General features: G+C 54.9%; 2 protein-coding genes across 6 annotated transcripts in view; one reads left to right on the top strand and one right to left on the bottom strand.

Annotated features, from left to right (window-relative positions):
• Positions 1-6,589, top strand: part of ARAP3 (ArfGAP with RhoGAP domain, ankyrin repeat and PH domain 3) — a 57,839-nt gene extending 51,250 nt beyond the window's left edge. For 2 of the 4 annotated variants that reach the window (XM_038412851.2, XM_038412858.2), the window contains 2 exons: positions 1,439-1,477; positions 3,326-6,589. In XM_038412851.2, coding sequence (XP_038268779.1) covers positions 1,439-1,477; positions 3,326-3,940 — 654 coding nt within the window. In that variant the 3' untranslated portion in view covers positions 3,941-6,589. The other 2 variants (XM_038412855.2, XM_038412852.2) reach the window with 2 other exon arrangements.
• Positions 6,590-7,255: 666 nt separating this feature from the next.
• On the bottom strand, positions 7,256-21,015 carry LOC119860771 (proteinase-activated receptor 4-like). 2 transcript variants are annotated; one of them, XM_043491463.1, is made up of 3 exons: positions 20,839-20,996; positions 19,314-19,497; positions 7,256-9,263 (listed from the first exon to the last, which is right to left on the bottom strand). In XM_043491463.1, the coding sequence occupies exon 3, from the start codon at positions 9,235-9,237 to the stop codon at positions 8,221-8,223; it is 1,017 nt and encodes a 338-aa protein (XP_043347398.1). In that variant the 5' UTR covers positions 9,238-9,263; positions 19,314-19,497; positions 20,839-20,996; the 3' UTR covers positions 7,256-8,220. The 2 variants fall into 2 exon arrangements, with proteins under 2 accessions (XP_043347398.1, XP_038270809.1); XM_038414881.2 differs by lacking the exon at positions 19,314-19,497 and having other exon boundaries at positions 20,839-21,015.
• Between the last annotated feature and the right edge of the window lie 6,312 nt (positions 21,016-27,327).

Genomic DNA, 27,327 nt, shown 5'->3' with positions numbered 1-27,327 from the left:
TCATGCAGGGCTGTCTCTCTGTGCTGCAGGTGTGAGAGCTGGGCTGGGCTGGGCAGGGAGTGCTGGATGTGAGTGGGGCTGGGGCTGGGGCTGGACAGGGTGCGGATGGGGCTGTGTTTGTAGGCGGGGCCGCATCTGCATGGGGGGGTTGCTATGGGCGAGTCCACGTCTGTGGGTTGGGCCACGTCTTCGCATAACGGGTGGGGGGCTGCCTGCAAGGCCGCATCTGTGGGGGGAGGGTGGCTATGCTGACCAGGTATCTGGTTTTTGACCAGAACGCCCAGTCAAAAAGGGATCCAGGCGACTCCGGTCAGTACTGCTGACTGGGCCGTTGACTGTCCGGTTGGTGGCGCTGCACAGCGGGGCTGGCAGGCTCCCTGCTAGCCTCCACGCCACACAACTCCCGGGAAGTAGCCAGCATGTCCCCCTTGTGTTCCCCCTGCCTGGCCACACCTCTGCGTAGAAGCGGGAAGGGGGACATGCTGCTGCTTCCGGGAGCTGCTTGAGGTAAGCGCTCTGGAGCCTGCACCCCTGACCCTGTCCCCAAACCTGCACTCCCAGCTGGAGCCCTCATTCCCCACCCCAAACCCCTGCCCCAGCCCTGATCCCCCTCTTGCCCTCCAAACCCCTTAGTCCCAGCCCAGAGCACCCTCCTGCACCCCAAACCCCTCATCCCCAGCCCCTGCCCCCAGAGCCCACATCCCTCAACCCCCCTCTGCACTCCAACCTCCTGCCCCAGCCCGGAGCACCCTCCACACCCTGAGCCCCTCATTTCTGGCCCCACTCCAGAACCCACACCCCCAGCCCAGAGCCCATATCTCCTCCCACACCCCAACCCCCACCTAACTCAGAGCCCCCTCCCATACTCTGAACCCCTCGGCTCCACCCCCCATCCGGGACCCCCCTCCTGCACCCCAAACCCCTCATCCCTGGCCCTGCGCCGGAGCCCTCACCCCCCTCTTGCATTCCAACCCACTGCCTCAACCTCGAGCCCCCTCTTGCACCCAGAACTCCTCATTTCTGGCCCCACCCCAGAGCCCACACCCCCAGCTGGAGTCCTCATGTCCTCCCGCACCCCAGCCCCCTGAGTCAGCCTGGTGAAAACGAGCAAGAGAGTGAGGGTGGGGAGAGTGAGCGATAGAGGGACAGGGGGATAGAGTGAGTGGGGGCCAGGTCTGTGGTTGGGGGCGCTTCTGCGGGGGCTGCCTGCAGGGCTGTGTCTGCAGGGGGGGGACTGCCCCCAGGGCTGTGTCTGTGCCTGTGGGTGACACTGTGTCTGTGCAGCGTTCCCAGCCCGGCTGCACAGTGAGCCGTGCGCCCCTGTGCGTAGCAGTGTGTCCTGCCTGGCCCCACAAGAGGGGTTTGCTTTGCCCTTTCCTGCAGCCCAACCCCTCTGCACTGGCAGTCGCTTACTCTCCCCGTCTCCCTCTGTTTCTAGCGCCGCCTGCACACCCGAAGGACTTTGTCTATGTTCTTTGTAAGTATCTGCATGTGGGCTGCATGTTTCCGCAGGGTGCCTTGCTGTGTACCTTGCTGTGCTGTGCTGTGCCATGCCCAGGGTATCCCGGGGAGCTCTGGATTAGCTACAGTCACAGCGCTTCCATTGCACTCCAGGGCCTCAGCTCACACCCCACGGACAATCTGCTTTCCTGGCAGTGCCGACCCGGGCATGGCCAGTGCAGTACCATGCCCAGAGGCTGTGCATGGGCTGGGAACCTAGCTCTGAGGAGCATGGACTGGGAAGCGGAGGCCCTAGCCACTTGCACTCCTTAGAGATCCCAGGCCCTTTCTCTCAAGCTTTGGTTTCCTGGCCAAATTCGAATCTGGGTCAGTCCATTTGGCCTCCCTAGATTCCCCTGCCCCTTCAGTTGGGCATGGGAGTCCCCTTTCTTTGCTGACCCAAATGGCTGTTTCCATGTGCTGTCCAACAGCTGCCGCATCCCAGCCCAGAGATGAGCGATGCAGCCCCATCCAGCGAGCGCCAGGCAGGTGTTAGCATCGTTCCAATACTCCCTGCTGTTGCCGAGAGCCCCCCAGATGCTCTGTGCTGTGATGTCATGGCTCAGGTCAGGTTGCCCCAAGGGCACATCTGGGGTGTCAGCAGGAAAGGACTGTTTTCATCACCCTTTCCCCCCATGTGTTTGGAGTTATCTGGCCCCATCTTGCCAGCCCAGGGCTGCTGGGGGAGTCTGAGCGCGTGTGGAAGGAGCATGCCGGGTGGCTAGAGCTGGCAGGGGGAGCTGGTTCTGCATGGCTTTGTGCTCTGTCTTGACCACACGCTGGAGTCTCCCGACAAGCGAGGAAGGAGCTGGGGGGTGGAGGCAGTGTAGCTGGGCTGGGAGAGGCAGGGCCTGGCACTCAGAATGGCTCCAATTGGTGCTGAATAGGGTCTGTGCCAGGAGCTGTGATGCAGAAACTCTACCAGCCGCCTCTGCCTTGAAAGCCAGCCCAGGGAACAAGCTGGGCCAGGGGGGTCAGCAGCCATGCTGGGAGTGGGGAGGGGCAGCATTAGCTTGCACATCCTGCATATTGTACCCCAGGTTCCTGGGCTGCTGCCATCCTGCCCCTGCTCTGGGGTCGCTGCCCCTGGTGACACAGCTCCAGCTGTGGGTACGAACACGAGCACTCTCAGCCAGTGGGCCTAGGCCAGGGACAGAATCTATCCATCCAGCTGATCACTCCAGCTCAGGCTTGGTCTAGGCCCTGCTCTGGGTGCCTGGCCACGGACCCCTTTCACCCAGGCAAAGTCTGGCTGGGCAGGCACTGAGGGTGGTGTCAGGCTGGGCAGAGGAGGAGGCTGTCTGGGATGCAGCTGGCACACCCTTTGTCCTAGCCCATGCTTGCTCCCAGCCTTGTCTCAGGCAAAGCTGGTGGCTGAGAAGGCCCCAGATTGGCAGTGGGGCAGGAGAAGCCCCACCTGCCTAGGGCCAGCCCAGGCCTGGGGGAGGCTTAGACCCCCGATATGAGTCAGGCACAGGAGCCACTTGGACCCAGCAGCTCCCCCTGAAGCAGGGGCAGCAACCGGGGGCTCACACCACCCCCCTGCCCCCCCGCTGGCAGATGTCCCAGAAAAGCCCTGCCCCTGCTCCCTGGCAGCCACTTGCTGTTCCTGTGCTTGCTGTGCAGTGAGGGTCTGTGGGTACTTGCTCTCTCTCTCTGCCCCCCAGCCCGTGTGGGAAGGGATCAGTCCTGCGCAGTGTTCCCCGGGTCTGGGCCCCCTGCTGCTTGGCCCCAGGGCAGAGCTGGGTACTGCAGGGGACTCGCCCAGGAAGCATGGGGCATAGTTCCCAGCCCTCTCACCTCTCTCCCCTTGGCCCTCGCTCAGCCCATGAAAATGCACCAGGACTCGGTAGAGGAACAGCAGGAGGAGACAGCGGACACAGAGCCTGTCTACGAGGAGGTGGGTGATTTCCCAGTGCTGGCCCCGCTGGGACTGGATGGAGGCCTCCTGGCCGAGCTCTCCCAGGTACCCGCCGTGGACAGATCCAAGAAGCCGGTCCTGTTCCCAGAGCAGCCTGCGCCCCCAGCACTTCACTCCGTCCGGCCCATCAGCCCAGAGCAGAGAGCGTCTGGCGCCCACTTCACCAAGTCACTTTCCCTTGAAAGGGGCCCGACCCTGGATTCTGAAACGGCCATGGGGTGGGACAGGTCCCCTGGGCTTAGAGCCACCCAAACAGCCTCGCTCGAGAGAAACATGGAGCTGCCCCGCACACTGCCTGCTGTGGGGACGGAGCAGAACTGGACTCGGAACCCACACGCTGTGCTGCTGCCCCTTCCCCTGGAGCTGTCTCCCAGCCCCGAGTCCCCGCAGGATGGTGCCAGGAAGAGGAGTGCCCAGCTGCCGTCGCCCATCAATGAGAAACTCATGCAGGAACTCAGCAGCATCATCCTCAAGAAGAATGAGTGCCAGGCAGACGGGCCTGAGCAGCAGGTCACGTGACCTTGTGTGTCAGGGACAGCCACAGATTTCGTCCTGTGATACCTGAGCCCTCTCTGGACACTCCTGCATCACTTCCCACCTGGTATTCTCAGGGCTGACTGCTGTGCCCCTGCCTTCCCCACCCCTGAGGAGCTGAGCAAGCCACCCCGGGACGGGACACAGCATTCAAGCCTCCAGCCCTGTGTAACGATGCTGCCTTTGGTGGGACACTGCTGAGAGTACCAATTCAGGACAAATTGCTTAGAGCAGGACAGTTACAGCCCAAGGCTGGGGTTTCTCCACTTCTAAGGCAAACCAAACCAGCCAGACAGAGAGGACTTTGGTTTTACCCCACTGGCTAACCACAAGTCACACAAGCAAGTCCCTTAGACACTCCAGTTTCCCAGTATCACCACCAGTGCCACTCGTTATAAGGACAAATGGTTATGAAAAGCAATACCCCAGTAAAAGAAAAAAGGTTCTCCCGATCCCAAAGGACCAAGCCCCAGACCCAGGTCAATATACAAATCAGATCTTACCCACAAATCGTGCTGTTGCCAATCCTTTAGAATCTAAAATCTAAAGGCTTATTTATAAAAGGAAAAAGATATATAAATGAGAGCTAAAATTGGTTAAATGGAATCAATTACATACAGTCATGGCAAAGTTCTTGGGTCAGGCTTGTAGCCGTGATGGAATAAACTGCAGGTTCAAATCAAGTCTCTGGAGTACATCCACAGCTGGGATGGGTCATTCACTCCTTTGTTCAGAACTTCCGTTTGTAGCAGGGTTCCTCCAGAGGTCAGAAGCAGGACTGAAGACAAGATGGAGAGGTTTTTAGGGCCTTTTATATTCTCTGCCCATGGAAGGACACCCCTTTGTTTTTACTGTAGAAAATCACAGCAGCAAGATGGAGTCTGGAGTCACATGGGCAAGTCACATGTCCATGCATGAATCAGTTTGCAGGCCAACGCCATTGTTTACATGTTAGTTTGAATGTTCCCAGAAAAGCTCAGATGTGGATTGGCATCTCCCAAAGTCTATATACTTATAACTTTAACTACAAAAATGATATACACATACAGACAGCGTAATCATAACCAGCAAATCATAACTTGGACATAGACACCTCACTCGACAACCTTTGTACAATATTTAGTGCCACTACAGAATCTTGGTTGCAACAATGGTCTACACGGTCACAGTTTGGGTCAATAACATCACAAACTGCCCTCCCAGGGTTCCTCCAGCTCTCCTGCCTAGGCCAGGTGGTTTCGGCTAAAGGCAGCAAGGGGGACATCTCCAGGCGCTTGTTAGTGGGATGCAGAAGTCAGCTCTGCCCCTTGAGCACTGAGCCAGAGCAGTGTCTGCCACCAGAGCACTGCACCCACTGCAGGGGGACACGCCAGCTCCAATACCCCCACAGGAGGGCATGGGACTGGAACCTGCCCTGGGTCATGGGCAGGGCAACTGAGGCGGGAGGAGGAGATTGTGTCTGAGATCAGCTCTGCAAAGCAAAGGGAAGTCTCTGAGAAGGGAAAAGCAGAAACTAAATTACAGGAACGAGGTGAATTTTTGCAGACTTGCATTGTGTCTGGGTGTCTGCGTGGGAAGTGTGTGCATCTTTCTGTCTGGGTGTCTCCAGTGTGCATTACATCTGCGGGGGAGGTGTGTGCGATGGCTGTGTGTGGTTCCTGTGGCACAGTGCCTGTGCCCACTGTGCAGGAGGTGTGCAATGGTTGTGTGTGGTTCAAGTGTGCACAATACCTGTGCTGGCTGTGTGGGAGATATGCGATGGCTGTTTATGGTTCCCATGTGCATGATGCCTACGTGACATGTAGTTTCCTGTACTGAGGGATTGACCTCCCATGGTGTGAGGGGTCCAGAACTGAAGGGGAGATGCAAGAAGATCCCAATCCTTGCTGTGTAGCTAGAGCCCAGGTCCAGCTGGTGGAGGCAGTACCCCTGGGAAGGGCCCAGCAGCATTGGGGCCTCTGTTACCAGATGTGCCCATAACTTTGGGGTATGCTCATTTATTAGGGTTATTCTTCGGGGGGGGGATTCTGTAATTCTATTAATATACTGCTTATGTCAGTTGTGTGTTCATATGGAGCTCTACTCCTTCCTTCTGCAAGTCTCCTTCCAATAGAGCTATCCTGCAGGACCTAGGTTCCCCAGCACTGGGTTTTTCTAGCCCTAGAACCAGATGAACACGCATGCACACTAACAGAGCAAGTCTGAGCAGACCGGGTCAATCAGCACTCTCAAGCTGTCACCCTTATATGCCCCTGGTCTCAATAGGCTGGGCCAAGCAGCACTTTCAGGTGCCATCCTTATATGCCACAGGTTTAACACATCTCTATCCCTACTTTCACATCACAATTGTACTGGTTGTACCCACTTGATGAGCAAACCCCACAGTATTTTGGGCACTGCAGGGATCTTTAGCTTAGGTAAAAGAAGTGTTGCTGCAGAGTAAATGGGGGAAGCTAAAAACACAAGAGTAAAGTTCAGAGAGAGAGAGAGAGAGAGAGAAGCAACCAGCTTAACCATAAAAGTTATTTATTGAATAATAGTGATAACTACACAAGGAGAACCTAAACCAACATAACAGTTACATTATTAAAGGTTAATACTTGAGGTAGAAAAGGAAACGGAGAGAGAAGGGAGGGAGGGGGGGATGCCTCTGCAGGAAGGGGGTTTCTCTGAGGGAAGCAGCACTGTGCTGGCTCTCGAGCCTGTGCTCAGCTTTCTATGACGGGCAGTGGCTGAGATGACACAGCTGTCAGCAGGAAAGCAGCCCCTGGCCACCTGCTGGAGATCATGGGGGGAACTGGGAACCACATCATGGGACAGTGCTCATCCTGCAGGGAGCCCTGGGGGAAGGGAGAGGGCTGGGGCTGACACTGATGTTGAAAAGGGGCAGAGCGGGGGCCTCAGAGCTGCAGCAGGGATATGGCGGTCATGGCAGGAGCCCCAGTGGGTGCACTCCCATCTGGGACCCTGGGCACATCTGGGGGGTTGAGGGTCCCATCAGGAGCCCAGGGCCAGAGCTGAGAGGAGGGTCACAGCGAGGTTTGTGCTCCAGCACTGGGGGTGCTCCAGGCTGCAGTGGGTCACTGAGTTACTGGCATGGAGCTGGTGTCAAGGGGTGGGTGTGGGTCAGCCCTGCGGGAGTCTCAGGGTCACACTGGGGCTGAGCTGAGAGCACCCTGCGGTGAGGGAGGGATGGCCTCCCAAGGAACAGCTCCCCCACCCACTATCCCAGGCTCACTCGGGGGAGGAGAGGTGCCAGCTGGGGACTGTACACGAGACACACGAGGACACAGAAAACAGTGAGGGTAAAATCACTTTGCCTTTAGTTTAATGGACACGGCTGGGAGCGGAGCCCACACTGCAGACACCTGTACTGGGATCTCAGCCTCCTGTTTGCAAGGGTGCAGTTACCTCAAAACCATGACCCTCGTGTTGCCGATGCAGGGAGCCTGCCTGAGTCTGCAGCCAGCCTGAAACAACAGATCCCAGTGGGAGGAACTGCCTCCTCATCTGAATAGGGGTGGATTCTGAAACCTAATGACAGCACAAACATGACCCCACTACTGAGCATCGCAGCAGTGAATATTTTACCCCCTTGATTCCAAACAGGCTGAACTGGGGCCAGCAGCCCCTCCACCAAGCTGACCACATGCCCCTGGCCGCATCTCAGCGCAGCTCCACACAGTCAATACAACATGGCAGCACATTGACACCTGACGGGGGGGAGCAGCCAGTGCGGAGCTGAGTTCCAGACTCTGTAACTGAGGCCCATGTGTCCATGGGCACCCCTGACCCTGGCCACATCTGGATATCCAGAACACTACCAGTTTGCAGTGTGTGTCCCCAGAGGCCACGGGGACCCTACTGTAGCTGGCGAGTCCAGCTCACTGGAGCATGCAGAACCTGAGGATACTGATGGGCTGACGTGCGTTAGATACCAAGCCCCATAGGGTAGGGCTGCACCGCTTAAAGGGGAAGGGACTCAGCCAAGGACCCAGAGGAAGGGAGTGTCAGTGCTGCTCCTGGTCTCTGTCTCCCTCTCCTGAGATAGCGCCCATGGCATGGCTGGAGGTGCCCTCTGTGCAGCTCACCCAGAGCTGGGGCAGGGCTAGGTGCGGGCCCTGAACCATAAAGGAAGCACTGGGGGTAGAGCTGGGGAGCAATCCATATCCAAATGCCTGGTTGCCCCATGGGCAGTGGTGGTGGAAACAGAAAGCAGCTTCCCAGTCCCCTCCCACTGCCTGAGGGCTCCCCATGGCTGTGGCCTAGAGCTGGCACTGCTCGCTGGACCTCTGGGGCAGCACAAGGTTCTCAGAGGCCCTGCCTGAGGAGGACTTGTCATCCCCCCTCCAGCAGCAGGGCCTAGCCCAGAGCCGGGCCCGGAAGTCTCGGGAGACGTAGAAGTAGATGAAGGGGTCGATGCAGTTGTTGAAGGCGCTGACGGCCAGGGCCAGCACGTACCAGGTGTAGGTGCGGTTGTGCCACTCGGGCTGGGGCTGCAGGTAGTGGAAGAAGAGGAGCACATTGCTGGGCGTGAAGCACAGGGCGAAGACCAGCAGCACCAGGGTCAGGAGGCGTACCACGTGGCCATAGTGCCGCCTCTTGAGGAGCAGCCACCCCAGCACCCAGGTGTAGGAGAAGGTGATGAGAATGAAGGGCGCGGCGAAGCCCAACACCACCAGCGCAGGGAAGTAGTAGGCCAGCTCACGCTCTGTGTCCAGCTCGAGGATGTCGTGGCAGGTGGTGATGTTCAACTCTGGGACGTGCTGGGAATGATAGTAGCGCAGCAGCGGGCTCAAACCCAGCCCCACGGCCAGCCAGACACCCACACAGACTCCCACTGCCTGCCAGACATGCGAGGAGCCCCTCCACAGGAAGGGGTGCACCAGCGAGATGTAGCGGTCCACGCTGATGCAGGTGAGGAAGAGGATGGAGCCGTACATGTTCCCATAGAAAAGGGTGACCAGGGCACAGCATGCATAATCCCCAAAGAGCCAGTTGTTGCCCAGCAGATGGTAGGAGATCTTGAAGGGCAGCAGGAGGGCGAAGAGCAGGTCAGCACCAGCCAGGTTGAGCATGAAGACGGTGGAGGAGCATTTCTTGGTCTTGGTGGCCAACACCCAGAAAGCCAGGGCATTGGCTGGCAGCCCGATCAGCAGCACCGTGGAGTAGAGCATAGGGAGGAGCAGCGTGGTCACTGGGCTGCGGAGGTGAGATTCCAGCCAGGAGCTGGAGAACGTGGTGTTCCTGCCGGCCTCCTCACAGGTTGAGATGCGGATCATGGCTCGGCCTTTGGTTTGCCTGGGTGCTGCAAGGCCAAGATAGAAGGGTTAGGGTGTTCCTACAGTCTGCAGGCCAGGAGCCTGGGCACAGCCTGCTGCCCCCCCATGCCAGACCTGCAGATCACCAACACTCTGCCCAGCCCCTGCTTGGGGCACTGCGCAGGCAGGGGGAACTCAGACCCATGGGTGTCCCCATTCTGCTGAAGGGGACCCAAGGCAAGAAGGCTCCCAAGGCCATGAAGACAGGCAGAGGCAAGATAAAAACCCAGGAGTCCTGGATCTGAGTCCTGTGTGTAAGCCACAGACCAGTCTTCCCATGGCTGTAAGTAGCCACCAGAGGGCAGCGTTCTAGCACAACGCTGGGTCCCAGTGACTATGGATGGGGATTTGCAACAGTAGCTAGGTGGGTCCCAGGATGCTAGAGAGACAAGGTGGGGGAGGGAACAGCTTTCACTGGACCAACCGCTGATGGGAAGAGAGACAAGCTTTGAGCCACACACAGCTCTCCTTCAGGGCTGGGAAAGGTACCCGGAGCCAGAGGTGTTTGCAGGCCCCATCACCTGGCAGGGGCCCTTCAATACCCATTAATGACCTCTCCACCCTGTGTTCAGCTGTGACACTCCAAGGCTACATCTACTTTCAAACCGCTCCTGGGGCACAGCTATTGCACTTCAGTGCTTCAGTGTAGCCACTGGCGCGGGTCCTCCCAGTGTTGCCATAATCCCACACCAGGCAGGCGCTGGAAGGATTCTGTCCCCAGAGTGCTGTCCACATGGGGGGAGGTCCGGTTCACTCGAGGCTCAAGGGGGTGGATTTTTCACCCCAAGTGAGGGAGCTGGGTTGCCTTACCCTGGACTGAGCCCCTTTGCCAGCTGAGGAAGAGCTCTGTGTAGCCTCAGAGTTCGGCTCTCCCACTGACAGATCTGAGCTCACCTGCCTTGGCTCTGGACTGAGCGGGATTCCCAGGCACTGGAATACCAGACTGGGCTCTGCCTGGAGCCCTTTCATCCCTGGGATTATCCCCAATGTAGCCCAGCAGGAGCCACCCCAGACCCATCGCCCAGCCCTGGCCAAAGAGATACCAAGGACCGGTAGTGTACCACACTGATCACACCCCTCTCCCCTTGGCAGCTCAATGGGGAGGGAGGGGGCAACTTCTTGGGGGGCAGATGTTTGTTGGGGGTAGGGGATAGCTCTTGCTCCAGCTGAGGAGCAGGGTTGCATTACCAGGCCGGGTGCCTACCCTGATGAGTTGCCAGTGTCACCCTGCCACTCTGAAAGCAGGATAAGCATTTGGGGGAGGGGCGCTCGGTGTGGGGGAACCAGAGGGAGCGGCTGAGGTGGACTTGGAATAGGAGCAGGGCCAGGCAGCCAGGGCGGAGCTGAGGTAGGCAAGCGGGTGGTGAAGAGGGCGTGTCTGCATGGTCTGCATGGCCTGCATGGTGCAGAGGCTGGCGCAGTCAGGTTGGGGGGAGCAGGGAGAGCAGGTGTGGGGGCCAGGAAAGAGGAATCAGCACTAGGACAAGCACATCACAGCACATGGTGAGGGAGAGGTGGGGGGAGATGGGGTCAGCGTGAAATGGGACAGGAGCACCCCCTAAGGAGATGGCAGAGAAGCAGTGGGCTATGAGGGGGGAGGCAGGGGAAGGTGGTGTATACGGGGGGCAGGGATGGCACACAGCCCCAAGGCATGGGAGGGGTAGGGAGGGAGATGCTGTCAGGGCTCAGCCCCTGCTCTTGGCTCCTGGCCGCGGGGTCTCCCCAGTCTTGCCCATGCCGGTGAAGCCAGAAGCACACAGAATGCTGGGAGCGCAGGGCAAGAAGGGAGCCGCTGTAGAGGTGGGCCCCGTGGACTAAACCAGGAGGACCCCATTTGGGAGCAGGCTGGGGTGTTTGGAGGGCAGACCCAGGCAATGCCCCATCTTGGGGGCACTCCCCAGAGGACACGCTGGGCCCAGTCTTTGTTATAGTTGCCTCCTGCAGGGGGCACTGTGCAGGGCAGCCATGGCAGAGCCACAGAGCATCCTACTCCTGCTTGTGGCCCAGGCGGGGGAGGAACGAGTGGCATGGATGTGCTCTCCAGGCCCAGCCATGAGCCCTGCTGTACAGCCACTGTGAGCACATGGCCCTGCCTTTAAATCCCAGGCTCCCAGAGGCTGTCATTGGAGCCCCGGGGTGGATGTGTAAGAAGTGACCAGGACTGATAGCCCCTGCTGTCCTCCCTATCCGCCCCCACCCAGAGCCCTCCCATCCTGGTGAGCTGATCCCTGTACACTGAGCCCCAAAGAATCCATCACCTCCCCCCAGCCATCCCTGGAGCGAGAAGCCAGTTGCAGGCAGGGGATGGCAGGGCCAGGGCTTCCTCCAATGACTCCTGGCATCAGGTCAGTCCAGGTGGACTGGCCCAGCACGGCCTCCATCCCCAGGGCTGGGCTGGTGAGGCTCCAGATTAGGTGTCAGGAACCATATTCAAAAAAGAAGGAAGGACCTGAACCTCTGATAGCTCTTCTCCTGGGCCCAGCCTGTTGAGAGCTGCCAGAGCAGTGGGGAGAAGCCAAAGGACTCAGTTGAAAATCTCCTAGATCAAAGGATGCTGCCAGCAGCAGCAGCCTGGACACACTGCAAAGTGGCAGATGCACCAGGGGTGTGCTGTGGTGGCTGGGGTTGCTCTGGTCCAGGGGCAGTTAGTCTCAGCCCTGTTCTGAGGAGGAGCCTGGTGCTCTGCTATGTGTTACAGGTGTCTGCGGGGAGTTTATGCTTTAAAGGTTCGAGAGCAGCTAATGCTTAACTAAAGCTTGGTTCAAAGTACCAGGCAGACGCTGTTACAGGAAATTAGCTGCAGTTTGTTGGTATTCTGTGTGGTAGTCCTTGACAGCTGGGAGCAGAGCACTTTAACCACAGGGCTCATGGTAGTAGACTACTGAGTCGCACATTAAACTGTGTTTGAGACAATTCCATCTGAGCCCTGCTCCAGATAGACCCTGAATCTCTTGCTGCTCTGATTGCAGGTGTTCGTTCTAGCAGGACTGAGCAAGAATCCCGTGCCCACAGAGCCCACTATCGGAGTTTGACATGTATTACAGCAGCATGCCTTCTGCCCCTACCCCTCACCCAGGGTATGTGCAACGCAGCTCAGCCCTCCCTGGTAAAGAAAGAAGAAAGCCTAGCGTGGCGAAGAAGCAATGGCTAAGCAGGGCCGCACTCCCCAGTTGCAGGGATCTGAGTGGGAGCACACCAAGGGCAGAGCAGGCAGAAGGGGGGTCCGACTAGGAGCAATGGGGTGAAGTTAAGGGGAAATGTACATAGGAAAATAGCAGTGGACTTTTCACAGAGTGAACTGGGCTGGTAGTACCACATGTTACTAAGGTGGCCTAGCACTTCCTGTTACAGGGCCCTGTTTTCAGTTCCCTACAGCTTTACTTATCCACTTGGGCTGAAATTGTCCACGCAGGGTGCCTGCCTCAGGCAGAACTTTGGGGGGAAAGTTGTAGCCAAAATAGTTCATCCATTTGCAAGGAAGTAGGGCAGGAGACCGAGATTGGACTGGCTGACGTTTCCACGTCACTACCAGGAGGCCATGCAGAGTGCCACAGGAAGAAGTGGATGGGTCATTACATAAAGTAAAACTATTTCCCCATGTTATTTCTCCCCCCACTCCACCCCCTACTGTTCCTCAGACGTTCTTGTTAACTGCTGGAAATGGCCCACCTTGATTATCACCACAAAAGGTTTTCCTCCTTCCCCCCCTCCTTCCTGCTGGTAATAGCTCATCTTAAGTGATCACTCTCCTTACAGTGTGTAAGGAAAACCCATTGTTTCATGTTCTCTGTGTGTGTATATAAATCTCCCACTGTATTTTCCACCAAATGCATCCGATGAAGTGAGCTGTAGTTCACAAAAGCTTATGCTCATATAAATTTGTTACAGAGTAGCAGCCGTGTTAGTCTGTATTCGCAAAAAGAAAAGGAGTACTTGTGGCACCTTAGAGACTAACAAATTTATTAGAGCATAAGCTTTCGTGAGCTACAGCTCACTTCATCAGATGCATTTGGTGGAAAAAACAGAGGAGAGATTTATATACACACAATCTATAAATCTCTCCTCTGTTTTTTCCACCAAATGCATCCGATGAAGTGAGCTGTAGCTCACGAAAGCTTATGCTCTAATAAATTTGTTAGTCTCTAAGGTGCCACAAGTACTCCTTTTCTTTTTATAAATTTGTTAGTCTCTAAGGTGCCACAAGTCCTCCTTTTCTTTTTATAAATTTGTTAGTCTCTAAGGTGCCACAAGTCCTCCTTTTCTTTTTTGCAAATACAGACTAACACGGCTGCTACTCTGAAACAGGAAGATTAGGCACCACAGGAAGTACTGCCCAAAGGATCCAGAGTGATAGCACCCTGCAGGTTTCTGATTGGCCCATGCTCACTATTTAAGCCTGGAGGGTGGGCCAGGAAGTTGTCTGGATAGAAATACAGACTTCTGGTCAGTTGTAACTCCAGACTGCGCCTGGCTTCCTGATCGCTGTATCTGACCCCAGCCTGGCAACCTCAGCTCTCCACCCCTACCTGAACCTGGCACTTGCCTATGGATCATGGCTGTAGTGATTAATCCAGTCCCTGCTTGCTGACTGCTGCCTCAATGCCATCCTTGATGTGTGGTCACCACCCCAGCTGTGACTGCTAGGCCAGATTGCCTACGTCCCAGGCCCTTACACCTGGGTTGTTAAAGCCTTGAAAAAGCAAGCCATGCCCAAAGAGGCCAGGGACTGTGAGCCCCTCATCTAGGGCATCTGGCCTCCTGACATTGTGGACTCTTTACCATCCCAAAAGAGGAAAGGACTAGCAACAACCTAGCCAAAGGGCTGAGGTGACATCAAAGACTCAAACAAGCAGGCTAGATGGCAATTGGTACATCAAAGGAATAGGGAAAATGAGGCAGAGTTGCTGTGTTGCCTGGTTTTGCCATAAGGGGGAGCTGAAGATTGACAGCAACCTCTGCCAGTTTGCCCACCACCGTGTGCCATTCCCAGACAGTGTCTTGGTTTGCAAAGCACATAACAAAGCTATCAAACAGAGACAAGTACTCACCACCCAGTCCTGATGCCAACGCAGAAATGACAAATCACTGAGATGCACAGGAGCAGGAACTGGGCACAACTCTGGCAAACACCCCTTTTACCAATGGAAGTCCCCAAAATACTCAAACCAAATTGGAAACCATTTTTGTTGTTGTTTTTCAGTTTCCAAACATCAACATGAAACACAAAATACTCAAATGTTTTCTCTGGACAGTGGCATCATTTTTCCACAGAAAACTTCTAGCCAAATGGACCTGGTCTTTTGGAGTTCCAATAAAATCCAGCCAGGATTTTTTTGTTCAAAACCATGTTGACCTACTCTACTTGCTGTAGTGTTGCAGTGATTTTGGAAATCAACCTGTACAACTTAATCAGGAATGCCCCCTGGGCTCTGTGTATCCTTTATGATCTGGTGTCACCTCCTCCTAGGACAGCAGAGGGGCATTAAATCTTGATGGGCCTCCATTGTAAAAGGAAGCCCCTTGGACAAAAGGCTGGATATTACCTTGGAGAACTGGTCTGTCAGGGGTGCGGTTGTCTGGCAACAAAGTCACCTGATGGTGACTGCAGGACTAGAAGGGCAGAAGCTGGTGTGTGTGTGTCTCTCTCTCTGTGCTCATTTTTCACCAGTTTAAGATGAGGGAAGCTGGATGTGGTGGTGGGACCCATCTACCTGACGATCGCTTCCCAAGGAGCTGAATGGGGGGAAATGCAGGTAGGGTTTATTTTGTATGGATCTGTGTCAGTGCTGTCAAATGATTTAAAAAATTAATAGCGATTAATTGTGCGATTAAACAATAATAGAATACCATTTATTTAAATATTTTGGATGTTTTCTACATTTTTAAATAGACTGGTTTCAATTACAATACAGACTACAAAGTGTACAGTGCTCACTTTATATTTACTTTTGATTACAAATATTTGCACTATAAAAAACAGAAGAAATAGTATTTTCAATTCACCTAATACAAGTACTGTAATGCAATCTCTTTATCATGAAAGTTGAACTTAAAAATGTAGAATTCTTTGTAAAAAATAACTGCATTCAAAAATAAAACAATGTAAAACTTTAGAACCTACAAGTCCACTCAGTCCTATTTCTTGTTCAAGTGCTCAGACAAACAAGTTTGTTTACATTTGCAGGAGATAATGCTGCCTGCTTCTTGTTCACAATGTCCCTTGAAAGTGAGAACAAGCGTTCGCACTGTTGCAGCCAGTGTCCCAAGATATTTACATACCAGATGTGATAAAGATTCATATGTCCCTTCGTGCTTCATTCATCATTCCAGAGGACATGCGTCCATGCTGATGACGAGTTCTGCTCGATAACGATCCAAAGCAATGCGGACCGATGAGTGTTCATTTTCATAATCTGAGTCAGATGCCATCAGTAGAAAGTTTGGGTTATGTAGTTTTCACATCAGAGAGTTGATCTTTTAAGACTTCTGAAAGCATGCTCCACACCTCATCCCTCTCAGATTTTTGGAAGGCACTTCAGATTTTTAAACCTTCGGTTGAGTGCTATAGCTGTCTTTAGAAATCTCACATTGGTACCTGCTTTGCGTTTTGTCAAATCTGCAGCAAAAGTGTTCTTAAAATGAACAACATGTGCTGAGTAATCTGAGACTACTATAACATGAAATATATGCAGAATGTGGGTAAAACAGAGCTGCAGACATACAATTCTCCCCCAAACAGTTCGGTCACAAATTTAATTAACGCATTATTTTTTTAATGAGCATCATCAGCATGGAAGCGTGTCCCCTGGAATGGTGGCTGAAGCATGAAGGGACATACAAATGTTTAGCATATCTGGCACGTAAATACCTTGCAATGCCAGCTACAAAAGTCCCACGCGAACACCTGTTCTCACTTTCCGGTGACATTGTAAATAAGAAGTGGACAGCATTATCTCCTGTAAATGTAAACAAACTTGTTTGTCTTATCAAGTGGCTGAACAAGAAGTAGGACTGAGTGGACTTGTAGGCGCTAAAGTTTTGCATTGATTTGTTTTTGAGTGCAGTAATGTAATAAAAAAAAAGTCTACATTTGTAAGTTGTATTTTCATGGTAAAGAGATTGCACTACAGTACTTATATGAGGTGAACTGAAAAAATACTTTCTTTTGTTTATCATTTTTATAGTCCAAATATTTGTAATCAAAAATAATAATATAAAATGAGTCGTGTATACTTTGTATTTTGTGTTGTAACTGAAATCAGTATATTTGAAAATATAGAAAAGCATCCAAAATATTTAATACATTTCAATTGGTATTCTATTGATTAACAGTGCGATTAAAATTGCAATTAATCGCAATTAATTTTTTTTATCGTGATGAATTTTTTTGAGTTAAACGCGTGAGTTAACTGTGATTAATCAACAACCCTAATCTGTGTATTTCTTGTGTGTGATTTAGTAAAGAGCACCAGTGTTATGGAGCTCTGTGCAAAGTTTCTGTGTGTTCCGTGCTACCCCTGAGATAGTTAACCGTAACCCAAAAGGTTCACACTTTCACTGAAGTTCTGGGAGAGCATGTGTGTTTATGCTCCAAGATGAGTCCAAGGGCCAGTACTAGTTCAGGGGCACCATGTAGGCTCCAGCTCTCAGGAGGGGGTGCTAGATCGATGGTGTGCACCCTGAGTATGCTGAGGGACCTAGGGTGACCAGACGTCCCGATGCTCTGGCTGCTTTTTTTTTTTTTGCTTCCCCCATGTGTCCCAATATTTTGTCCGTTTCATCTGGTCACTCTAGAGGGACCCCAAGCCTGGGGCAGTGCCTGGACACTGTTCAGACTCAGGAGGCTTAAAACACACAGGAGTCTAGAGGCTGGGTTTCCCACACAGCACACTGCTCTGGGAACCTGACCCCATCTGTGATAAGTGGCAGAATGTGAGAGATTCAGCCATATCCAAGATGTGGTCAGTGTCAATTTGAACCATCCCCTTCTGGAAAATATCTTCAGAACACCTTGTGTAATGGACGGGCATTGGACAGTGAGTCTTCCAGTCCTCAATTGCAGAAGCCACCAGATCTTAACAGGGCAATAGTGCACATATATATAACTAGGCCTGCTTTGCATGTGGTTACTAAAACCAGTCACCAGCAGTGCTCATGTGGCTTCCTCTTTCTTAATGTTGTGCAGACAGCAAAGACTCAACACCTGCCATCAGCCTAACACTTCATTGCTGCTGCTGCACCACACAGCCTAGAAGTGCCCTACAGGATGGGCCCGAACTCCTGCCTTAGCAACCTTCAGTGCAGAACCTGAGCAAAGTCGCTCTGCTGAATTCCTGTGTGTCAAAGCCACACCTGACGCAGATTCAATAGCATCAGTGCCAAAATGAGGCCCCATGGCCCTGAAGCAACTGCTCCAGCAGGATGGCTTGATGAGAAAGCTCCTGGCGCTGACAGTGGTAGGAATGGGGAGGAAATGTGTGTATAGCATGGGGCCACACCCAAAGGGCCAAGATCCAGCATATGCAGAGTTCTGAGGCCTGAGACTTCAGCAGGGATCCCTGCTAGCGACTGAGTTGCACACACGAGTGTCCGCAACTCTTGAGAGGCGCCATTCTGGCCAGAGGGGGACTGAAAATTGGAGCCCTTGTGAAAGGCCAAGCGAAGGAGCCATGTATAACATGTGACATGGCAACCCAAGCTTGGACCAAGTGAGAATGGCCTGAACTGTAGCAAAATGGCCAGACTACTCAGTAAGAGCTGATGGCTAGGCTTTTGGGAGCTGGATCCTCTCGCAGACACCTACACAACCCCAGCTGGCCAGTGCTGCAAGTGAAAACTGATAATGGCACCCAACTCACTCGTGCTGAGTCTGAGCAAAGGCTGGCTGTTGGAGCACATGAACTCAGCTTCACAGCCCAGCGGAAAGCCTGAGTCAGCAGCCTGGCCACAGCTGCTTAGAGCTTGGCAAGGAGCTGCACTAGCCGGGTGGAATACCTCAGCGGACTGCACTGGTAGCAGCCTGAGTGATGGGAAACGTCCAGGGGAACAGCAGACAAGGAACTGAGGAAAGAGGAACTGAACACACAATTCACTGATTGCCAAGCCAAGGTGCAACCAGAGTGTTATCTGGGCTGACACAGCAAGGAAAGCCATCTCCAACCACCCCACTGGAAAGGGGGACCTGGGCTGAGCCGACAGCCCCGGGGAGGCAGATATAGCGACATCAGAGATACAGCCACATTTCCCATGGTGCTTGAGTCAACCGAGAGAGCAATCTGCAGAGCTGGGAGGTGCCTGCAGCTCCCCTCATGCACAAGGGTGATTGCAGCCCCAGCAGGGTTGCAGGGCTCAGGAGAAAGAGAGACTTGGCAAGCAGCAGCAGACAGCAGTTGGGATTGTGGTCTCTGTTTGCTCTTGCTAAACACAGAGAGGTTTGCCAGGGTGCAAGCATTAGTGCTGACTGGGTGTCTAGCAGAGGTTGCAAGTTGGATGGTTAATGCATTTGTGCATTCTTTATGTCCGTGCCAGAGAGGATGTTACAAGTCAATGCATTACACTCCGCTGTGTGGAGCCAAGTAGTTGGTCCACGCAGCTGAGCTTAATGTATCGATTTGTAACATCCCCTTTGGCACGGGCATAAAGAATGCACAGCATTGTAAGATATGCACATGAGCACAGTGCTGCTCATGCTGTGCTCCATAAAACTGAGCCGTCCTCCCCAGCCTCCTTTACAGCCATTGGATTCTATGACAGCTGGCCGAGTGGCCGAGAGCTTTGGACACTGCCGCATCCAGGATGTAGTCATGCAGCGAGGCCATCCATCGACCTGCTGTGGTTGTGATACCCGCAACGCTCTTCCTGAATATGGTACCGTGGGCCTAGTGCACCAACCCCATTTATGTCTGTGAAGCACTGTGCATCCAGCCCTGCCATCGTCCACAGCAGGGAGAATGTTACGAGTGCACCGAGCAGCTGAACCCAGGAATTCAGGCGCGTGGGGCAGGGGCAGTTCCCAGGGAGGGAGGTCAAGAGCTCACCAGAGTTGCAGACAGGAGGGCATAAAGCACCAGGGGAAACCAAAAACTTTCAGATAAGACTGTCAACATGGGTGGCCTAAGGTCAGGCTCCTGGGTACATATTTAGGTACCTAAGTAGATGGCCTGATTTTCAAAAGCAGCGAATCCCCAGCAGCTCCTATTGACTCCAGTGAGAGCTCAGCACCTTTGAAAATCAAACCATTCCTTTAGGTGCCTGCAGATGGATGTAGGAGCCAAACAGCAGCCTGCAATGTTCCTCGGTCATGTTTCAGACCCAGCTGGATGGATTTCCTGTAGCCTGCGCTCAAGCCTGCCCCTTGGCTCTCGGACCAGGCAGGGAGCATTGCAGGCCAGCAGGGGCATTTGGTGTTATTTCTACCTAGCCAAGGTGAAGGAAGGGAGCCCAACCCACAAGTCCATGGCTTTTTCATTTGGAAAGTCTACCAGCTGAGAAGAAAGAAGTTCATGGCCCCCATCCCGCCTCCCCCAACCCCAGTGGAGTCTCAGTCTGACTGTCTCTAAAACAGTGGTATGTGCACTTCTGGGGGTATGCAGAGATCTTCCAGGGCGTACATCAATTCATCTAGATATTTGCCTAGTTTTACAACAGGCTGCAGAAAAAGCACTAGTGAAGTCAGTACAAACTAAAATTTCATACAGACTATGATTTATTTATACTGCTCTATATACTGTACACTGAAATGTAAGGACAATATTTATATCCCAATTGATTTATTTTATAATTATATGGTAAAAATGAGAAAGTTGTTCAGTAACAGTGAGCTGAGTCACTTTTGCATTTTTATGTCTGATTTTATAAGCAAGTAGTTTTTAAGTGAGGTAAAGCTTGGGGTACACAAGACAAATCAGATTGAAAGGGGTGCAGTTGTCTGGAAAGGTTGAGAGCCACTGCTCTGAGATGAACAAACAGCCTGCCCCAAATGCTCCCAGCTCCAAATGGGCAGGCACATCCCTGCTTCACCACCTCACAATAGCAGTCCTTGGTGATAACAGAGCCCACCGGCCCTGACATCCTGACAACAAACAGCGGCTGGGCCAACCGGTTAGAGTGGGGACAGGAGGGCTCGGTCCCAATGCACAAGCCCTGGGCTATGGGTGGGAATTTCCCCAGCCAGGTCATGGGATTCACAGCCAGGATCTCACCCATCAGACAGGGTGTCCAGCCGAGGCCTCTGGGAACAAGAAATCCTTGCACCAAACAGGAAGCCGTGGCAATGCATTCATCCCGATGGCCTGTGGGGCCCTAGCCTCACCCACCAGGCAGCTCGATACCTAGGCAGAGAGAAGGAAGAACCCACTTGCCTTATGCAGCTTATAAGCAGCGTGTCCAATTCTACCCAGCCAGTGCTGAGGAGTCCCCCCCGTAGTCGCTCCTTGCCCCTGCTGCAGTGAGCCCAAGAGGGGAGACTCCCCCTGGGCATTGGGATGGCTTGAAGTGGGGGGGGGGGTGGGAGGGGAAAACCTCTTTACCAGGTGGAGCAAAGGAGCCTTGCAGGGTGCTTACCTGTGGGGCATTGCTCAGCCCAGCCAAGCGAGGTGCAGGTGAGCAGAAGTGAAGTGCAGAGAGCTGCAGAGTATGGCCCAGACTTCAGGGACATCATGTTTGCAGCCCAGGTGGGTTTGATTTCCTCTGAACCGGGGCAGCGAGTGCAGCACATGCGTGGTGCATTGTCAGGCTCTGTAGAGTGCTGGATGAGGGAGTGGCCCCTGAGGGGAGAGTCCTACAGATGGCACAGGCTCTAGACAACTCCCTCTCTGCTTCCTTTTCTGTCACTTTCTCTTCCTCTTTCCTTGCAGGCCGGGGTCTCTGTGATTCTGCGTTTGAACGCCCAGGGCAGGTGCTCACACCTGAGGAGCTGACAGAGGAGGCCTGAAATGCTCCCAGCCACAGCATGTCTCTGGGGGCATACAGCCGGGACAGCGTAATGGCAACCAGACAGGGGGTCCGGATTTTCAAATGCCTACACCTGCCAGGGAGAGCCAGAGACATAGACATGCCATAGGCACACATGGCAGCCAGCAGGTTGCAAGACACCCTGTAGTCAGCCTGGGGAGCCAGTCCTGGGCCCTAAGCAGCAGCATCGCAGCTCAGCAGTGTAACATATTTGTAACGGTATTTAGCTGCACCAAGGCACTTTGGAAAGTCCCAGCCAGTGCCTCTCGGCAACTTTAAAAATCTGGCCCAGGTCCCTTGGAAACATATACGGCCAGCAACCAGTTACTGGGGCTGAAAGGAACAAGCAATTCTTTGGCTGGCCAAAGACTTCTCCCCACCCCATGCCCTTGTGGGACAGACCAACAGGCTGGAATAAGGATTAAACTACTGGGTTCTCTAGCCGTTTAATAGGGGCCTGTAGAAATTACTCTAGACATCTGGAGCATTTCATAGAGAACGGGGTCCTTTTCCAAGGGGAAGCCTCTGGAGACTCCTCGTTCTCCTTTACACCCAGGAGGACTTTTCCACAGGGTGCACACACTGTAAGGTCCAGCGACACAGTGACAGATGGGTGATTCCCAGAGAGCTGTGAATCGTGGAATGACTAGGATGGGCAGGGATCGGATGCATGGTGGGGTAGGACAGTGTGCTGCAGGCTCCCAGAAATGCTGTGGCTGCTTGCTAAGACATCCAGCTCTCGCTGAGGCTTGCACTGAGCCAGCTGCCGCTCACTCAGGCCACTGCAACGGTGTGGGAGCATCCATCATTGCTTTAGCTGCAGCAGCTACTGCAAGGGGAACTCCCCTCCTGCATCCCCCCCCCAAGCACCATGGTGCAGGGATGGATCAACTCATCCCCACTTGCCCCATTGCTGGACGTACCAATGATGCATGGAGAGGACCCAATAGAGCAGGGCCAAGCTGCAGCACCAAGTGTGAATCTTGCAGCTGCTACAACCCACCTCTACATGCAGCTTCCTGGTCTGCTGTCCAGCTTCCCCCTGACCCCCTGCTGCCTTTAGCTTTCTTGCGAGCTGGCCAGTGCAGGCACTTCCTTAGCAGCAGGCTGACAAGGCAGCACAACCCCCAGCAGCCCCTGCCACTCTCATCCTTCTCTGGGAGCTGAGCACTTTGGGAAACTTGGCCATGACTCCCTTCTACCCCCCATCCTTCCCTGGTCAGCCAACCATGCAGCTTCCTGCAATGAGATACTGGGGGCAGGGGGAACGAGCAATGGGAAAAAGGAAGAAGGATCCACTGGCCCAACTCCCTGTGCACCCTTTATGGGTCCCCTAGAGAAAGGGCAGCAGGGTGACCGTGCCCTATGGCTTCTATCTCACCCCCTTATTCCAAGCCATAACTAACAGCCCAGGTTGTGCTGCGCTGTTGCCCAGGACCTCTCTCACCTGCAGCCACCTTACACCAATAAAGCACCAGCAAAGAAAGCAGAAATCCCGCCACCTCCCAGCAAGACTGGGGCAGACTGGGCAGTTCAGCATTCCTGCAGTGTGGCGCCTTCTGAACAGCAAAAAGCCCTGAGCCGGGCTCCAGCCCTGTGCAGCTGACTGAATAATGGAGATGGTGAATAATATTGTTATTCGGTGAATAAATAATTCAGGACTTTTCTGCATTATTCAACCAATTCTATTTTCAGAATGTTCCGAAGAGCTGGGCTGGTGGAACAGGGCACCGCAGGGACATTGCAGGAGCCAGGCCTAGCAACATCAGAGCTTGTGCCACGCTTCAGAGAACTGACCTGGGGTGGAGAACATGGCAGAGCTCAGAAGCAGTTTCAGAGTAGCAGCCGTGTTAGTCTGTATTCGCAAAAAGAAAAGGAGTACTTGTGGCACCTTAGAGACTAACAAATTTATTTGAGCATAAGCTTTCGTGAGCTACAGCTCACTTCACTGGATGCATCAGAAGCAGTGAGGCCCCATGACACCTTTTCCTGGAGGTCAGGCTGGGCCTGGGGTGAGATTAAGAATGGGCCTGGAACAGGGGGGCCCAGCCTCTGTCATTTAAACCACCAATAAACTCACTCAGGCCCCAGTCGCTTGGTCATATCTGTGCAGCAGGACAACCACAGTAGAGCTGCCACCTGTCCAAGTTTTCTTAGGAGCATCCATTTTTTGAGGTTCCTGTCCCAGGAAAGCTGGACGGGTGCTCAGTGCCCACTGCCAGCTGGCCAGTGTTATGGGCTCAGGATCAGCCCAAGTGGCCTATATTTTGCACCTCAGAGCTGGGAGCCCTACCTGTGTCCATGAGAGACCCATTGGGCTTGCCCCCCTGGATCTGGTTACAGGATTGGGGCCTAGCACGTCAGCTGACATGCTGAGTGTGATCATCATGGTTAACGTTGCAAAACGTTGCATGGTTAACGTTCCCATGCTAGAGCTGCAAATCCCTGTTGGCCCAGCCAGAGAACCAGCCGAAACCTGCCCCTGCAGGGAGACTGGCTAGTCTCAGATGAATTGAGATAAGTCAGGCTGTGTTTCTGGGCTAGGAGTCAGAAGAGGGATTTGCCCAGCTATAAAGTTCTGACCTTGTTTAGGTGAGAAGAGCCTGAGCGCTGAAAAGTCATAGTGGGCAAGTCACTAGAGCACAGTGGGGAGAGCAGCACTGATCCATGGATTGGTTTAAAGTAACAGCAGAAAATGTAGGACTGAGCAAATGCCCGTCCCTGGGGATTTAACTAATACTCACTACTAGTCACTGACCTGTGTAGCTCAGAACCACGGGCCAGATTACGCTGGAGCGGCAGGTGAGGGCACAGTGCTAGGGGCTGACACTGCCCACTCAGCAAGGGGCCCCAGGCCTTGTAACTGTGTACGGTGCAGGGACAGCGCTTGGGCCATGGGTGCTGCATGGGGCGAGTGAGCCACAGCTACTCTTCAAAGCTGGCGAGGAGCCTTCCAGCCCCGGACATCCCTCAGTGACAGGTCCCCCAAAGCTCCCCCAGCTTGCGGGCTTGGAATGTTTCAGTCCCAGGACTGAGAACTGCCCTGTTCCCCAGCCCTCTCCCCCAGGGCCAGGCTAAGCAATAGCTCCACATGCCCAGTGCCACCCCAGGACATCCCCGCTCTGGAACAGACCAAAAATGGCTTTTTCGATTCATTAACAATCACAAAGCAGTTCAGATTTGGCTGGACCTGAACCCAGTGTTTTTCTTCTATATTTCAGAATTGCCACCAATCCAAAACCTCAGTTATTCACCCTGATCTGCTCTACTCCGCTCCAGGGTTTATCTGGGTGTCTCTATGTACCACACATCTCTTCTCCAGCCTGGCTCCTGTGGGCCAAACCCCAGGCTGTCCCTGTCCCATGAAGCACCCTCAGCCCCATCCCCAGTCAGGTCCCCGGGTGCAGGGAAGCTCCTTGTGGAGAGAAGGTGGAGCAAAGGGAAGGGGAATGGTGGATCGGGCAATATTAACGAGTCACGGCAAATGAGGCTAATCGAGGAGGGAACACATGGGTGGCAATGCCTCAGATAGGAAGGTATGAGACAGAGAGAGGGAGCTGGAGGCAGAGGGGAAGGGGAAGAAGGGGATGGCAGAGCAGGAAGAGGGCAAGGGAAAGTAAGGAAAGACACAGCTTTGCAGGTAGTGCATGATGGATGCAAGTGCAGGATTGGCCTGGATCCCTGACACCAAATGGCAACAGTTTATCAGGTGATAATCTCAGCCTTTTCCAGGGGGCCCCCTCCACACCACAGCACTGTTCCAGCACCCCCCCACCCGACTCACTTGCCCCCAATCTCCCCTCCCCCCAGGGGCCTTTGAGCCCCTCCCCCAAGGAAAGACATTGCTCATGCTTCTTGTGAGTGTACCAGCTTTGGAAAGGCCAGAGCTGCTGTTCAGTCCTTTAAGGCTGGCCAGGATAACCACCGAGCCTGGGGTGCAGGGGACAGTTGTGCTGGCTACCTGGCCAGCCAGGTCCTTACATACTGCAGCACTACTGCTGAACCCAGTCCTCCGGCTCTGTCCAGACTCCCAGCCCAAGGAATCTCCTAGGAATTGGAACCACATCAGGAGCTAAGGCCACAGCTCTTACCCGTCCTGCAATTGGAGGGATGTCCTCTGTGCTGGTCATGCTGCTTCTCCCCCATAACTGCATTGGCACAGATGTGCCAACCCTCACTTTCCTATGGACTATCACAGGCATCAGAAGAGAGCCAGAGCCAGTCACCCCAAGGGCCCAGCTCCCGCAGGACTCAGGTATGTGCGAGTCCCACACTGTGCCCACCTCTGGGCCAGGGCAGGGTGAGGGGCATAACTGGGACAGAGCTCTAGCTCCAGGCAAGCAGCTGTTGTAGCCCAACTAGCTTTGATGGGGTGGGAAGCATTGCTGGGGGCCCCTACTGTACATTTTCCAGATGAGATCCCCCCAACCAGGCAGAGACCTGTCCCACCAGTTGGTCCTCTGAGCCCTTGGTGTGGGGGATCCAGCTGGATGAGATGGAGAGAGAACATCCAGGCTGAGGCTGGCTGAGGCAGGAGTGAGGCTCCCACAGGAAGCACCAGGTGGTGGTTGTGGCCATGAGTCCAGGGCAAGGCTGGCTGTGAGCACCTTGCATGGACACTGGGCATGCAGCTGCCCCAGAGAGACCCGGGGCTGCCTTGGCACTGAGAACTGCAACTGGGAGAGTAGAGACAAGGGCACAGGGCCCCAGGCAGAGGTTGGTGCAACCAACAGACACAGGTGTAACAGTAACACCAAGCAATATTTCCAGGGTGCTCATCCCTGGCTGACACCCCCTCCCTGCCGGTCTGTGCCCAGGGCTCCCTCTGTGCCCAGGCCAGTGCCCCCTCCCTTCTGGTCTGTGCGCAGAGCTCCCTCTGTGCCAAGCCCAATGACCCCTCCCTGCTGGTCTGTGCCCAGAGCTCCGTGCCCAGCCCAGTGCTCCCTCCCTGCCCGTCTGTGGCCAGGGCTCCCTCTGTGCCCAGCCCAGCGCCCCATCCCTGCCCATCTGTGCCCAGCCCAATGCCCCCTCCCTGCCCATCTGTGCCCAGGGCTTCCTCTGTGCCCAACCCAGCACTCCCTCCCTGCCTGTCTGTGCCCAGGGCTCCCTCTGTGCCCAGCCCAGCGCCCCATCCCTGCCCATCTGTGCCCAGCCCAATGCCCCCTCCCTGCCCATCTGTGCCCAGGGCTCCCTCTGTGCCCAGCCCAGCGCCCCCTCCCTGCCCAGCTGTGCCCAGGGCTCCCTCTGTGCCCAGCCCAGCGCCCCCTCCCTGCCCAGCTGTGCCCAGGGCTCCCTCTGTGCCCAGCCCAGCGCCCCATCCCTGCCCATCTGTGCCCAGCCCAGCGCCCCCTCCCTGCCCGTCTGTGCCCAGGGCTCCCTCTGTGCCCAGCCCAGCGCCCCATCCCTGCCCATCTGTGCCCAGCCCAATGCCCCCTCCCTGCCCATCTGTGCCCAGGGCTCCCTCTGTGCCCAGCCCAGCGCCCCCTCCCTGCCCAGCTGTGCCCAGGGCTCCCTCTGTGCCCAGCCCAGCGCCCCCTCCCTGCCCAGCTGTGCCCAGGGCTCCCTCTGTGCCCAGCCCAGCGCCCCATCCCTGCCCATCTGTGCCCAGCCCAGCGCCCCCTCCCTGCCCGTCTGTGCCCAGGGCTCCCTCTGTGCCCAGCCCAGCGCCCCATCCCTGCCCATCTGTGCCCAGCCCAATGCCCCCTCCCTGCCCGTCTGTGCCCAGGGCTCCCTCTGTGCCCAGCCCAGCGCCCCATCCCTGCCCATCTGTGCCCAGCCCAATGCCCCCTCCCTGCCCATCTGTGCCCAGGGCTTCCTCTGTGCCCAACCCAGCACTCCCTCCCTGCCGGTCTGTGCCCAGGGCTCCCTCGTGTGCCCAGCCCAGCGCCCCATCCCTGCCCATCTGTGCCCAGCCCAATGCCCCCTCCCTGCCCGTCTGTGCCCAGGGCTCCCTCTGTGCCCAGCCCAGCGCCCCATCCCTGCCCATCTGTGCCCAGCCCAATGCCCCCTCCCTGCCCATCTGTGCCCAGGGCTTCCTCTGTGCCCAACCCAGCACTCCCTCCCTGCCTGTCTGTGCCCAGGGCTCCCTCTGTGCCCAGC

This window comes from Dermochelys coriacea, chromosome 8, assembly GCF_009764565.3.
Source record: "Dermochelys coriacea isolate rDerCor1 chromosome 8, rDerCor1.pri.v4, whole genome shotgun sequence".
Lineage (NCBI taxonomy): Eukaryota > Metazoa > Chordata > Testudines > Dermochelyidae > Dermochelys > Dermochelys coriacea.
The sequence above is the reverse complement of the archived record's forward strand: the minus strand, read 5'-3'. Positions and strand labels throughout refer to the sequence as shown.

Bases quoted from the DNA above. Each gene is read 5' to 3' on its own strand.
- LOC119860771 (XM_038414881.2), bottom strand. From the start codon at position 20,992: ATGTGCTGCACTCGCTGCCCCGGTTCAGAGGAAATCAAACCCACCTGG. The intron at 9,264-20,838 runs GTAAGCACCCTG...TTGGCCTTGCAG, and splicing joins GGCTGAGCAATGCCCCACAG to CACCCAGGCAAACCAAAGGC.